This window comes from Thermobia domestica, chromosome 10 (assembly GCF_964235325.1).
Source record: "Thermobia domestica chromosome 10, izTheDome1.hap1.1, whole genome shotgun sequence".
In the NCBI taxonomy this organism is placed as follows: Eukaryota; Metazoa; Arthropoda; class Insecta; order Zygentoma; family Lepismatidae; genus Thermobia; species Thermobia domestica.
The window spans coordinates 208914525-208929688 of NC_137463.1; the positions used below are offsets into that span (position 1 = coordinate 208914525).

General features: G+C 35.3%; 1 protein-coding gene across 2 annotated transcripts in view; it reads left to right on the plus strand.

The window, feature by feature from the left end:
• The first annotated feature begins 455 nt into the window (after positions 1–455).
• The window catches only part of Mvd (mevalonate diphosphate decarboxylase), a 56819-nt gene continuing 42110 nt past the window's right edge, over positions 456–15164 (plus strand). For both annotated transcript variants that reach the window (XM_081729024.1, XM_081729025.1), the window contains exon 1: positions 456–807. In XM_081729024.1, coding sequence (XP_081585150.1) covers positions 756–807 — 52 coding nt within the window. In that variant the 5' untranslated portion in view covers positions 456–755. The remainder of the gene's footprint in view (positions 808–15164) is intronic.

The window sequence follows — 15164 nt, forward strand, 5'->3', positions numbered from 1 at the left end:
TCTTATCATCAGTTTTAATTGCTGATTTCAATTGCAATTAACAATTACAATTAACAATTACAAGTTTCAATTGTCAATTGCAATTAACAATTAAATGTATCAATTGCACCCTTTGCAATTGACAATTAACAATTAAAAGTTTCAATTGCCTGGTGACCAATTAACAATTAACAATTGACGAAAATTTAATTGCAAATTTTATGATTGAATTCAATTGCAATTGAAATTAATTGTCAATTACAAATTGAAATCAATTGCAATTGATTTTCAGAGCAATTACTTTCAATTGATTGATCAATTGCAATTGATTTCAATTGATTTTGCCCAACACTGATATATAGACCGTGCTTTAGACGCGGTTAAAAAATAAAACAACTTTAGGTAGAAATCGATGGCGTTGGCAATATTGCAAAGACCATGGAAATATTACGTACGCTGTTCGACCTTCAATTGTCTGTCAAAAAAACTCAAAATAATATAAGCAAATAGGAATTACAAAGCTTGTACATAAAGACTAGTCATTCAGTTATTTTTAACGTTTATTAACTGCTAGAAATGATACAACCAGAACTGTTTACTGCAATATCTTGCTAATTCATAATTTCCTTAAGCTATAGAAATAAAATTTATGTGTGTGTATTTGTGTCATGTTTGAACAAATGAAGCGCAAATTTCGTGCTTGCACAGTCACTGTTTGTTATTTTTGGAATTTTGTCCTTTTATAGCAAAGTGAGAGTGATTTGCGTTTTTGCACCATGAAGATAGTCACTTGTGTTGCTCCTGTAAATATTGCTGTGATTAAATATTGTAAGTATTTTTGTTAATTTCAATATACCAGGACGCTTGCCTTGAGTACGTTTATTCCAGATACAGGGTAATTAGACTAACGTTTATATTCCTTTTTAGCATCCAAGTTATATGCGACCTGTTTGTATTATTACGTACATAGTTAACACGCCTCTTACTTTTGTATCTGAAACAAATGCCAGTACTGATTAAAAAGGGTTCGTCCTAAAAAATGTAATTTTTCGGTTAAGGGTACTATTTTGTAGGATATTAAATTTTGTTCAGATTGATTATACGGATCCATGCACAAATTCATGAACGACTTACTTCTTTCTCTCTGCATTCACTTTCTCTACGTTCAGCAATCACTTTTGACGTGTGAACTTCCATTCTCCAGTACAGGTTCACTTAAAGAAGCACCAACCAACCGGTTCTAAGTAGCCACTAAAAGCACGAATGCTACCTTCAAAAAACAGTTTCATCGAGAGATGGGGGGTTAGAAGCGCCATAGGCTCGTTGATTTCTGCCTTTATCATAATTTTGACAAAAACAAGAATTTTACGAAGTTCCAATCTTGCTGTGGTAACAAAAGAGCTGTGCGAGCCACAGCAAGCGAAGAGGTTTCGATGTTCCGCATCCTTCTTTTTTACTTCTATCACAATTTTGAAAAACACAACCCAGGAAGTTCCAGTTTCCTGCCCAATTTCCATTGATATTTAGGCACTACATCACTTATTACTGCCACCACTATTCACAATTCCGGAATGGACACAGTTAATAACCTTTATCACCAAGATGTCAATCGTTCCCCTTCTTAACTCTTCAGTTTCGTATAATACTGATTCGCCTTCAACAAGTTAGGGATGTACCAACATATCGGAATCGGTATTGGTGATATCGGCAAATGGACATCGATATTTACTGATACATTTTCCGAAGAATTTTCAGTGTGTGTAGTATTAACGGTGACATTTATATTTCATTGGTTTATTTTAGACTAAAGTTGATCGAAATTATTATCAATTGTACAATCGATTTTTGTATGCATGTGTACGCCTTTAATTTGGACCGCTCATACTCAACTGATAATTTTAGTGCCTCGATGCCAAACTAGTGATGAAAAAAAGCCGATGATCCTCAGTCATGATCATGGGCGCCCGAAGGAAATTTTCTAGGAAATTGCTCTATTACGTCTGGTATTTAATATACGTGGTTTGATATATTACGTCTTACATTTTCTTGAGTTAGGTGGACTTGCTTTCCCTTCAGGCTCCCATAGTCAGGATAGCAAACCCGTAATTTGAATCCCAAACGAGACAGAGATTTCGTTTCGGAAGAAAATGTTCTGGAAGAAACCCAAAGGACGCTCACTTTGTCATATTTTCTCTTATTTACTGGTTAAAAGCAATTAGTTCTAAATTTAATAAATAGTTTGGACAATGTTTAGCAAAAGGGGACCAGTTGTAACAAAACAAAGTTACAATTTCGGTAGTTTCTGTTCACATTAGGATAATTTAGGTTAGATTAGGTTTGGTTAGTTTGTGTTAGATTATATTAGTGTAGGGGTCCAGTGTAGTTTTCGAAATGAAAGAATTTTGCTTATTTCTATTCATATTAGGTTAGTTTAGTCTGGGTTTTGATAGATTTGGTTAGGTTATGTTAGGTCTAAATACTTGCACCTTCCATTTCTTCTGTAAATTTTGTATTATTTACGTACTTCTGGACCCCTTCTGCTACACATTGACCAGTAGTTTTATGATTTTTGACTTCGCTTAAATAACCCTCTTATTATTTATGGTATACACAGCAGCACCTTGTTTAGCACCCATAATTTTGTAAACAATAAATATTTGTAATGGTAGTGTCCGTTTGCATTATATGTATGTAATAGAGACTAGTAAATACAATGTAACTATCAAAGTACATTATCAGTCTAAATATCAATCACTAATTCTTACAATTAAGTTTACACTATATGAGTATTTGCTGCTTTTTAGTTCATTTTATGTGAGCTGGATTAAATTTAGACTCAATATATTTTTTGTGTGGAACTTAATATGGATTTTTTTCCTTTGTATGTCGAATTTTGGCCTTACATCTAATATAACCTATTACACTGTTGATCATTTCATTATTCTGAAAATTCCTGATAGTATATAAGAAATGTTTCCGAAAGTATCGGTATCGTCAATATTGATACCGGATATCGGTGAAAAAGTGGTATGGGTACTCCCCTACAATCAGTTTATACACTGTGCATAATGGCTACCTGAACATGAATGTGTGTGTAATATGTTACGCTTCATTTTGTTTTTTATTTATTTTTTTATTTTTTTTCTGGGACGTAAAAACACAACCTACTTCTATTATTTAAATACTACTCTAATATAATATTATTTGTACTTTATAATGAACATTTCCTTATGGGCGAACACATGCATAGTACGTACGACTTTCATTCATATATTTCCACGTGAATACGCATCTCACAGGTAAAAACACACCATATTTGTTATTATGTATGCATTACTCAACAGGGTTGGCTGGTTTAAACCATGGTTTAAACCAGCTGTTTTAAAAAAAAGAACGAAAAATGCTTTAAATCGTATGGACTTCATGGTGAAGTTTCCACATAACATACCATCTGCTTTAGTTTCATCTCCTTTTCACCTTTTAATCAAGGCGTTCCATGTTCAATTCTCGGTCGAACTACAACCCTTCTTTCAAGTGTAAACCAAGTAGCGATTCGGATGTCAATTTAAGCGAAAGTCTTCTTACTTCGGCATTACATAAGGATGTTAAGCCGAAACACACGAAACGAAATCAAATTGTATGCCCGAATGGGCCTGTTGTTTTATAAAGAAGCCACGGTTGCATAAATATGTTGATAGAAATTAGTAAGATTTATCGACTGCCTATGTAGCTTCCAACATTAGCTTGGATTGGACTTTCAGTTTTAATTTAACTGAATGATATCTACATAATAAATTTGTAATTTGATACCCCAGTTTTAGCATACTGATTATGATACGTTGACCATAAACTTTTACATGCCAAGCAATAACGAGACTTTTCCGTTACTGCTTTGTATTTAGGGGAAAGTAGGATAAAACCATGTAAGAGGATTAAACCGGGACCTGGGTTTTCTGGCTATATTAGTGCCACTATCTGTCGGCCAACGCATGGAATTAGTTGCAAACAACCGCCATGTCATTCTTAGTTTAAGGGAAAGCTCAGTAAGTGGCTTCTTTGTCTTTGGAGATATTTTGAAGAATTTACGTAGAAAAGTTTTAATTTGTCTCCCATCGATAATATACTGCTGTTTCTAAGCACTGGAAGATTGACTTATGTAAGTATATAACATAAAATAATAACTCTTCCTGCTGTTACTTCATGCCTTGAATCAGGATTTTTGTGCTCTTTGAAAGATGCTACGCCTGTAGTTCTGAATAATGGCGTAGTAGGATACAACCGGAACATCAACAGTCGGACAGAGCCGGTTAGTACAATGTAAATCTGAGAAGGTTAGATACAGTGTCTTAACTGTAAAGGATGGGCACACAAAGCTTGTAGCAATGTAGACGAATATGATGAAACTTTTATTTGTGATTTTTGTTCTTAGATTTAAAAAAAATCGTGACTTAAAATTATTTTTTCTATGGTATTGGTCTAATATAGTCTAGCCCTCTATATTTTACGTACTTTTTAAGCTCTCATATTTTTTTCGGCTGTATTGATTTTTACTGTACTAGTTCTAGGAGTAATTGCATATTTTTACTGTAAAAAAAAAGTTTTTTATAATTATTTTATATGTACCCAGTTTTATCCGACCTGGTCGGACAAACACAGGTTTTTGCATACCCATTAAAAATGTTTTTGCTCTCGAAATTTACCAGCTTTTTCCACTGAAATAAACATTTTTATGTCAATGACAAATCTATTTAGCATTTGAAAACTAATTCAAGCTATAGTATCCATATAGATGCTGAGGAACCAACAAAAACATTTTGGGTCCCGGTTTTGTCCAATTTTCCCCTACGCATGATTTTCTCAATGGCTAAAGCGGGAGTTTCCCGATTTATATATAATTCTGTATAATGGTTTCATTTGTGCAACTGTTTATCTTCTTGTCCTTCTAAAATGACTCTTGACAAATATATTAACAAGTATATCAAGATCAGTACAACGTATTTTTATCAGGAGTCCTTGGTGAGTGAGTCGGCAGACTCATCGCATTTGTGGCCAATAGTCGCGGTTTTGAGTCCAAATGGAGAATAATTTCTCCCGAATGTAAGCCGAGAAGCGGTTTGGATTCCACTTTACGCTTATGCGACCCCTTCCAGCACAACCTCGTTGCTGCATAATAACACCAAGACGAAACAAACTTATTTCTGTCCATATGTAATATAAATACATAGAGCAAATTATTTCATCCCAAAAAAAACCTGGTTTAAACCACAAAAACCGGGTTTAAACAAAAAAAACTTTTTTTTGTTTTTTTGTTTTCAATAAAATCCATGGCTTTTGCCAGGGTTGGCTGGTTTAAACCAGCTTTTTTTTTTTCAAAAAAATCAACTGGCTTAAACCAAACAAAAACAAAAAAAAAAAAAGAACGAAAAATGCTTTAAATCGTGTGAACTTCATGGTGACGTCTCTACATATCAAACCATCTGCATTACGTGTATATACTTTTCACCTTTTAATCAAGGGGTCCCGTATTCAATTCTCGGTCGAACCATAACCCATCTTTCAAGTGTAAACCAAGTAGCGATTCGATGTGTCGCTTTCAGCGAAAGTCTTCTCCGTGATAACCTTGGTATTTCATAAGGATGTTAAGCCTAAACATATGAAACGAAACCAAATTATATATTTCTACTTCCCTGAATGCCTGTTGTTTTATAAAGAAGCCAAGGTTGCTTAAATATATTTATAGAAATTGGCAAAATTTATCAACTACCTACGCAGCTTCCAACATCAGCTTGGATTTGACTTTGTATTAATTTTATTGAATGGTATCTACATACCAAATTTGTAATTTAATATCTCAGTTTTAGCGTAGTGACTATGATACGTTGACCTTAAAATTTTATATCCAAATACATTTAAAGTAATAACAGGATTTTCCCAATGGCTAAGGCGGGAGTTTCCCGATTTATATGTAATTGTATAATATTTTTACTTGTGTAACTGTTTATCTTTTTGTCCTTCTGAAATGACTCTTGACAATTATATTAACAACTAGTCCTATGTAAAGATCAGTACAACGTATTTTTATCAGGAATCCTTCGCGAGTGAGTCGGCAATCGCATTTGTGACCAATTAGTCCCGGTTTCGTGTCGAAATGGACAATTTTTTTGGATGAAGCCGAGAAGCGGTTTGGATCCGCTTTAAGCTTATGTGACCCCTTCCAGCATAACCTTGTTGTTGCTTAATAACACCAAAGCGAAGCAAACTATTTTCTGTCCATATCTAATATAAATACATAGAGTAAATTATTTAAACAAAAAAAAAAAAAAAAAAAAAAACTGGTTTAAACCAAAAAACCGAGTTTAAACCAAAAAAAAAAATTTTTTTTCAATAAAAACCATGGTTTTTGCCAACCCTGTTACTCAATTAAAATATGGCTACCTTTTTGAGACATTCTATTTCCATTCTGTCGTTTTATGGCTCCATACGTTAAATTAGATTACCAACATTTAATTCAAATATTGTTGCCGAGCAAGCGTTAGCGAGTGAAAGCGGGTTAGAGCCCCGCAGGGCACGTTGTTTCTTTTTTTCACAAGAATAACTTCCATTTACCTTTACTGAGGTTCTCTATTGCGTTTAAAAAGTTGTGTACGATATTTTCTCACCACTATCGACTCACTTTTGTAATTCGTTCTGTTTTTCAATAATTTTGACCCCGCATCTCTAAACAATTACCGAAAATATTATTACAAATTTTTTCTGTAAACTTTACAAATCTGTAGGTCCGTAGAATAAATTTTCTCCCTTTATTGGATTCTTAAAACTAGAAAGTGGAAAATTAAAATTGTGTAATCATAACATCTGTTCTAACCAATGTGATTTTATACGATATTAAGTGTTTTTTGCTGTATCATCATTTACGCACATATCCTCTTTCTCTAAAGCTTTGGCTCCCTACTGACGCGCTACCACACCCTCTTCCCCTGCCCCTACGTTCCCGTCTGGATTCTGTTAACATTCTTTTATTGACCACCAACGAAAGTTGATTTCTGTTTGTTGGACATGTTTTTTTTGGCATACGTCCTGACGCGCTTTTATACCCGTAAGGAAAATGCTGGTAAAGTCAATCTGTACCAATGAATACAACTCCTACTCTTAAGAAGGTATATCTACCTCACTACGAGTGAATTTCGTGATGAAATAATGATGCTGGTTTACTCTTTGCGCATTATATTTTGGAAGATTTACAGGTAAAATTCAATATTTTGCATAAGAAGACATATTTATGAACATCAAATTTCTGCAAGCGATAAAACTAAATACAAAGTAATACTCTTTATTTTATAAGTATACGGTTAATAGTGTAAAATCATTACAGGTGCTTTACAAGGGATAAAATAAGTGATTGCATATGAAAGATGGCTGTATAAGAAACTTTTTCCAACCGACGATATATTTCTGCACAGTATACAGAAGCTGTATTTTATGCTTACAAGTTAAACATTACTACTATCAAACCATGACAAGTGATATCGGAACTCGTATCGTTGTCAAAAACCCACTTGTTTTTACTACTCTTGCTTATGCGTATACCTACATTCGCTGACGCGCCTGGTTCCTTCGGACGCATGCCGTCGGTAACACTCGGGCTCCCCGATTTCGCCCTCCTCTGACTCGTTTAGAAAGCATTCGTGCCTTTTGTGGCCCCTCGGGCGCTGTATTTACACACAAATTGTAAAAGAATTAAATGAAAAGAAATCTTGTGAGTTTTACGTCCCACGATTATGCCGGTTAGGCTAAAGGAGACGGTGAAGATGAGTAATGAATGAAATGGTGGAATGAAAAAAGTGGGAGGAAGCGGGAGAACACCGAGAAAATCTACGCACACGTTGTTTGTCCACCAGAATCTTCAGAGATGGGTTTCATCATCTCCAGCCTGTACTAAAATAGCTGAAGCGTTAACGGACTTCACTGGAATTAATGTAACAAGAATACACCATACCACAGAATTGGGAAAAATCTTGTCAGTTTAGAGATTCTAAAGACTTTCTGCAATTTGTAAGCTTATTACGAGAACATAATCCATTTGGTCAATCGACAGGACACTTTGTGAATCTCAATCATCAATTGCATGCGATAAAGCCCTGGAGATTGGGACAAACACAATGAAATCACTTATAGGGAGTAACTTTTGTGATATCAGTATGCAACAGAAGAAGAAAATAGTTCTTTTATTGAAACTGGTATCAGATACAATAAAAAAAAGCCATGAGACTGTTGTATTGAAATTACCACAACAACTCTTCCACAGAATTGTATGTCTGGACAGAAGCAAAACAGAACGGAAAGCATACTTTGAGTATGAACTGACGAGCATGCCTCCATCATTATTTGATTTATCACTGTTACGAAAAGGCAACAAATCTTCCATTCTAAATGATTTTCATGCCAAAATGAGACCTCAACATTACTATGCAATTCCTTCTATGTTTTGATGGAGGAAATCTTCTTAAGTTATTGATTTCCACTGGCAGAACAATTCTGCACATTGTAAGAAAACAGTATTTCGTATTTGTATGTGTGAAACGATGACAAATGGTATACTACGGTTAAAATGAGGGTAATTCTTAAGAACAGCTACTTCTCATCTCCGGTGCACGAGGATACTTCTTACTGTTGCACTAGCTACAAAATTGATTCTATTTGATGTACAAGTGGTAATACAACACATAAGAAACCCAGATCATGTTGTATTCACACTCCAGTATGGAGTAGAGCTCCTCCGTGGCTAAGCGGTTAGCGTACGCGCCTTTGGCGTGGGAGACCTGGGTTCGATTCCCGGTGGGAGCTCATGTGGTTCGGATTCCACGTTAATCAGTAGGTCCACGTCTCATATAGCTTCGCTGCTGAAAGGAACGCTAAACTAAAATCAACTCAACTCCAATATGGAGTGAGAATACAGCGTGATCTGGGTTTCTTGTGTGTTGTATTACCACTTGTACATCAAATAGAATCAATTTTGTAGCTAGTGCAACAGTAAGAAGTATCCACGTGCATGGAACATGCGATATGCGTTCAATTGCCCCCACACATACTCATACATAAAGTACAAGGGCAAAACAAACTTCAAAAACAACGAGAGCGGAATACACACACATCTTTTATTTCGTATCACTCATTAACTAATTAGAACTCACTCTGTTACCTACTTTTTAACATGCTAGATATTTAATGAATAATTCCTAAAAGTATGGCGTTTCTCGTCTTTTCCGAAATGGGAAGCGCGGCTCCTTAAGTATAACCAAAATGAGTTGTAATGTATTAGTTTTAACTATTTTTACGGTACATAAAGTGTTTTTCTTCCACTGTCTACTCTTGTACTCACACCTTTCGTCGCCGACGCACCTGATCATTACAGATGCGCTACCGCGATGCACACTGCTGCACTCTTGTCTTGACTCGATTAGAGTACTTTTTAGTAACACATAGCACAGGTTGGTTAGCGTTTTCTCCACTGGTTAGTTTTCCGTACAATAACTTTTATGGTACTTGTCCGAACTCTTTATTATAATCGTAAGGGGTCCTATCATTTTCCACGCATGTTATCAATCTATAGGCATTGTTTGGACATGTCTCAAGAGAATAGGAGTGCAGAATGTCTTAAAGAATTATTTAAAGGTAGATAAATGAAAAAAAATCTATTTTTTTATTTTTTATTTGACGACCTATTCTCAATATGCACGGATAAAAATATAGTTTTATCAGTTCACTGCAAAGAACCGCGAACGAGTCCACATTGGTGACATAGCTAGCTAAGGTTAAGGTGTATTTGGTATGTTGGAGTACTTCAGGAATTGCATAAAATATGTTTGATTAGTATTGTATCGTAGAACCCTCGCAATAAACCAAATCAATCGAATGAAATAAACTTCTCTTCTCGCTTTATGAATTTTGTTATCTGTGCTGAGTTTGTAATGTAAACTAAGATACCGTAGACTGGTAACTCAAATTAACGGAAGGGTTTGAGTAATAAAACAGTTGTTTTGGTATCTATCTCGATGTGCACTAATATTCTCAAAGAAATAGAATAGAATAAAGAAATAAAAATAATAAGTAAAATTTGAATTCTATCTGTTTGTTGTAGATTTGGTTAAGTTGACTTATTCTCTTGTGCGTACATTTCATTCATCATTACGACTGAAGCAAAATATTGGAGTTTGTATCTTCTGCATCAAACTACGAAAAAACTTTTATTAAGCCGTCAGTTGGAATTATTCCATCTTTTTATCGCCATTCCACTATTACCTGTATTTTGTGATTTAAATGTTATTAGTATACTGATAATCAGGAGTAAAAACCGCATGCTTTTATCTATCAGAGTCCCAAGAGTAAATCATCACTTATAAAACTTCAATTTAGGTATGATACGTATAACACAATGGCAATCAGTCGCGCCTGTGTAATCTATACTTGTAAGATGTGATGGACAAATAAGGAAAAGTTACAAACAGAAATGTTGAAAGGTCTAATAAGTCACATTACAGGAAAATATACTGTTTCTTCCAGAACATTGAGGCCGTAGTGGCACAGTGGTACAGCATTCACCTCTGGTACTTGGAATCCCTGGTTCGATCGCAGCTTGCACTAATCGATTGCAATCCCTGGTTCGATTGAACCAATCCCTGGTTCGATTGCAGCTTGCAGCTTGCAAACTTTGTGGTGGACAACACAGTTTGCGTGGGTTTTCTCGTTTCCTCCCACTTTCTTCATTCCACCATTTCTCATCATCACCGTCTCCTTTATCATGGGACGTAAAATTTAAATATTTCATTTCATTTTCTTTCAGAACATTTTCGAGAGTGAGCTCTCGTTTCCCGCTACACCGCCTTTGGTGCATGTGGTGGTCCCGGTGGGAAAGAGCATTGAAATTTGAACTCATTACGGTGGTCCAAATTCCACATTGGTCTGTAGGTGCACGACTCATATATAGCTTCGGTGCAGAAAAGGGACTTTAACTTCAAACAACAATTTCTTTCGGTAGACAATACCGCTGCTGCCGAAGATATAATTCAAATATTTCACTACGTACAAAATCAGTTGGTGACTTCTAAATTTAAACCAATTGAAATACTTATCAGAAAAGAGAGCATATTAATTAGGAAGCCAGAACGAACTTCCTCACTATAGCAGTAAATATGGTATATTCTGACAGTTAGGCTATTATTATTAGTTGTGAGAGTTACGTTTTACGATTCTAATCTTTCGGCTAAATGACACGATGAGAATTGAATGATTGTAATGAAATTAATTGTTAAAAGGACAATTCATAACACCTGTGCTATGAATGGACAGACATATCTTGCGGTCGCCAACTTGATGCTTTTTGCCGCTCTGCTATACTAGCGGCTTATACTTGTGTTACTCAAATGAGCAAAATAACGAATGTTGCCTTTGCAGAAATTTATCAGCGTTCTAGAAAGATTACTGTTAATTTTAAGCACAATATAACATATTCAAAGTTATTTTCAAGGTTAAATTTTCTTTCTGAGAATGTTATTAAAATATACATTTTGAAGGTAACAGGCCCTGTATCTAAGTTTTTCTTTTCTTTTTAAGCAGGTCCCACCATCATGTAAGATTAACTCGCGGAGGCCGCGATGACTCAGTACTATAGCGCTCACTATTATACGGGGAGATCTTAGTTCGATCCCTTTCCACGTCAGTTTATTATTATTATTATTATTATTATTATTATTATTATTATTATTATTATTATTATTATTATTATTATTATTGCTGGACTGCCCAGGGTCTACTGTATAAAGCTTTTCTTCGCCCACTATATTCTCTTGACATATCTCCCACTGATCACCACATTTTTGATATTTCGATCATTTGTTGTCAGGAAAGAATTTCCCTCATGACCGGACGGTGCAACGTACGGATCACTACGTTTTTATATTCCGGACTCAAGGCTTCTTCGTCATGATGTCCACTCATTCGTTGAGATATGACAAAGATGTGTAGCGTTACCGTGAAACTACTAACGTGCTTTTTTTTTTTTTTTTTTTTTTTTTTTTTTTTTTTTTTTTTAAAGTTTAGTTTAAAAGTTACATATATCACTTGAACATTTCAGTTGTGTTATCACTATTAGCCCAAGAATTTTAGACCAAAAAAGTCGAATCGACCTAACAAATTAGAAGGAGGTAGAGACTTGGTATATTTGTTTATTAGCTCATGCTATTGAACCTACTAGAAGTCCCCTAGAATCCAACTTGTGCTCCAGCCGCCATCCTGGAAAATTCTGTCGAAATTTATGTTTTTTTAGGAATTATTTGAAAATCGTTACATATCAAAAAATTCCAAGAGACAAAAAATATTCTTCATAATAAAACAATTATTTTTTATATGTAACATTTTTCTCTAGGATGAAAAATAAAAAAAAGTTACACAAGAATGAAGATCACCAATTTTGAATGATAGTGAAGAAATGCAAAATTCAAATAAATTTTTCTAGTAGAGTTATTATTATGGATTTTTTTTCTTACCTGGGTAATTTAGTTCTCAGAGATATCAAATAATATTCCCGGTGATGAATTCTCACAATTTGTTCCCTGAGACGGTCCACACATCGCTGAGCACAACAATCCTGAGTATACACTCTTGCATCATTTTGTAACTAACAGAATATCATTCCAGGACTTCGAAAAACTTTCAACACAATGTTATTTTTTCGTAAGGCAGATTGACAGATCTTGGTCTGGAATTTCAATGGAGATTTGCATTGAACAGATTTTAATGTGTGGCTTTAAGACTATTGGTGGACTTACACATGGCGGAGGAATGACAGATTCTAATCTTGAGAGATGGAAAATGAAATTAAATCCTTAAGTTTTGCGTCCCACGGTTATGCCGGTTAGACTAAAGGAGACGGTGATGATGAGAGATGAGTGAAAATGGGGGAATGAAGAAAGTGGGAGGAAACGGGGCAACCCCGAGAAAACCCCACGAGCACGGTGTTTGTCCACCACAATCTTGAGAGATGGGTTTCATCATCTCCAGCCTGTACTAAAATAGCTGAAGCGTTAACGGACTTCACTGAAATTAATGTAACAAGGAAGCACCATAACACAGAATTGGGAAAAATCTTGTCAGTTTAGAGATTCTAAAGACTTTCTGCAATTTGTAAGCTTATTACGAGAACATAATCCATTTGTTCAATCGACAGGACACTTGGTGAATCTCAGTCATCATTTACATGCGATAAAGCCCTGGAGATTGGGACAAACACAATAAAATCACTTATAGGGAGTAACTTTTGTGATATCAGTATGCAACAGTAGAAGAAAATAGTTCCTTTATTGAAACTGGTATCAGATACAATAAAAATAAGCCATGAAACTTTTGTATTGAAATTACCACAAGAACTCTTCCACATAATGGTATGTTTGAACAGAACCAAAACAGAACGGAAAGCATACTTTGAGTATAAACTGACGAGCATGCCTCCATCATTATTTGATTTATCACTGTTATGAAAAGGCAACAAATCTTCCATTCTAAATGCTTTTCATGCCAAAGTGAGACCCGCAACATTACTGTGCAATTCCTTCTATGTTTTGATAGAGGAAATCTTCTACATTGTGTGGTTTGGCCAAAACCAGCTACGTTTGGTGAAATATTTGACGTGTATGTAACATATATTGAGCGCCATTATGGTAAAAATTGTACAGTGGTGTTTGATGGCTATCCAAATAAAGAAACAACAAAAAGAGCAGAGCAAGAACGACGAGCAGCTAAATGATCTTCTCGAGACATCATTTTTGATGAACATACAGCAACCATTGTATCACAGATTTTCTTGCAAACAGAAACAACAAACTTGTTCTCAGTCAATTTGTGATGCATGCCTTGAAAGCCAAAGGGTACACTGTTCTACAGGCAGAGAGTGATGCAGATACTCTGATACAGATTTACTTGTCCTTTTAACTGCTTTAGCGCCTAAAGGTTTTGAAGAGCTATGGTTTCTCAAACCAGGAAAATCCAACAATTTACCAAGTATCTTTAACTCCTCAATACAAAAGAGGAAAATTGGGAATGCTTGTGAAGTTCCACTGTTTGCTCATGCCATGACTGGATGCGACACATCAGCGATATATAACAAAGGTAAAGTTAGAGGACTCAGACTTTTTCAGAAGCATGAAGAATTAAGAAAAGCGATAAAAATATTCAACGAAGGCAATGCCAGAAAAAGAAGCTATCAATGCAGCTGGAGAAAAGTTTTTATTAAAATTTTATGGATCGAAATCAAATACGCTAGACGAGTTGCGATACTTCAGGTACAATCGTACAGTGAAAAAAAAAAGAAGAAGAAGCAGCCAGATACAGCTTTTCAACTGGCATGGCGTCCTCCAACCAGCGCAGGTGCAGAGCAACATTCCTACAGAGTATACTTACAGGTTCAGAATTGGTTCGGAAGCTTTTGAAACCGATCGATTGGGGTTGGAAAATGATAAGAGTATCAGACCTATTCCTACTACGAAGAAAGCAGCTCCATTAGAACTGTTCAACTTCATTTCGTGCAACTGCAAAGTGGGATATACAAAAAAATGCAAGTGTGTACACTCAAGATTGTTGTACTCAGCGATGTGTGGCAGTGACGTAACTAAGGGGAAAACGGGGCTCATGCTCCGGGCGCCTGACTAGAGAGGGCGCAGAACTAGCCAAATTCTTATTTTGACTATAAGGCAAACTAAGCAACATAGAGAAATACCTCAGAAAGTTAACAAAACAACGACGACTGACAAACCTTAGAATCATATCCATAGAGTATAAGCTTTTAAGGACAGAGCCTGCAAAGATAAGTTTTAGTTCCAGCTTTTTGTGTTTTCATTTAAGTTATATCGATAGGAGATTTACAAAATGCCGTGTATAATACTCGAGAGAATAGCTTGACTGTTTGTCATGATTAAATATTCTATTCTAAAGCAACAGACTGTTGATTCATTCTGCACATATGCACATCCCGATGTAATTCCAAAAACACTGTGATTTGTAGTGATTATGATTAAGACTATAAGAATATGTCAAACATGCTAATCTCAGATTATTTGGCAATCAAATGCTAATTAGTTTGGTGTTTATTTTGTATTGACAATTATATTATGTACTGCAGTTTTAAAATCAAGCTT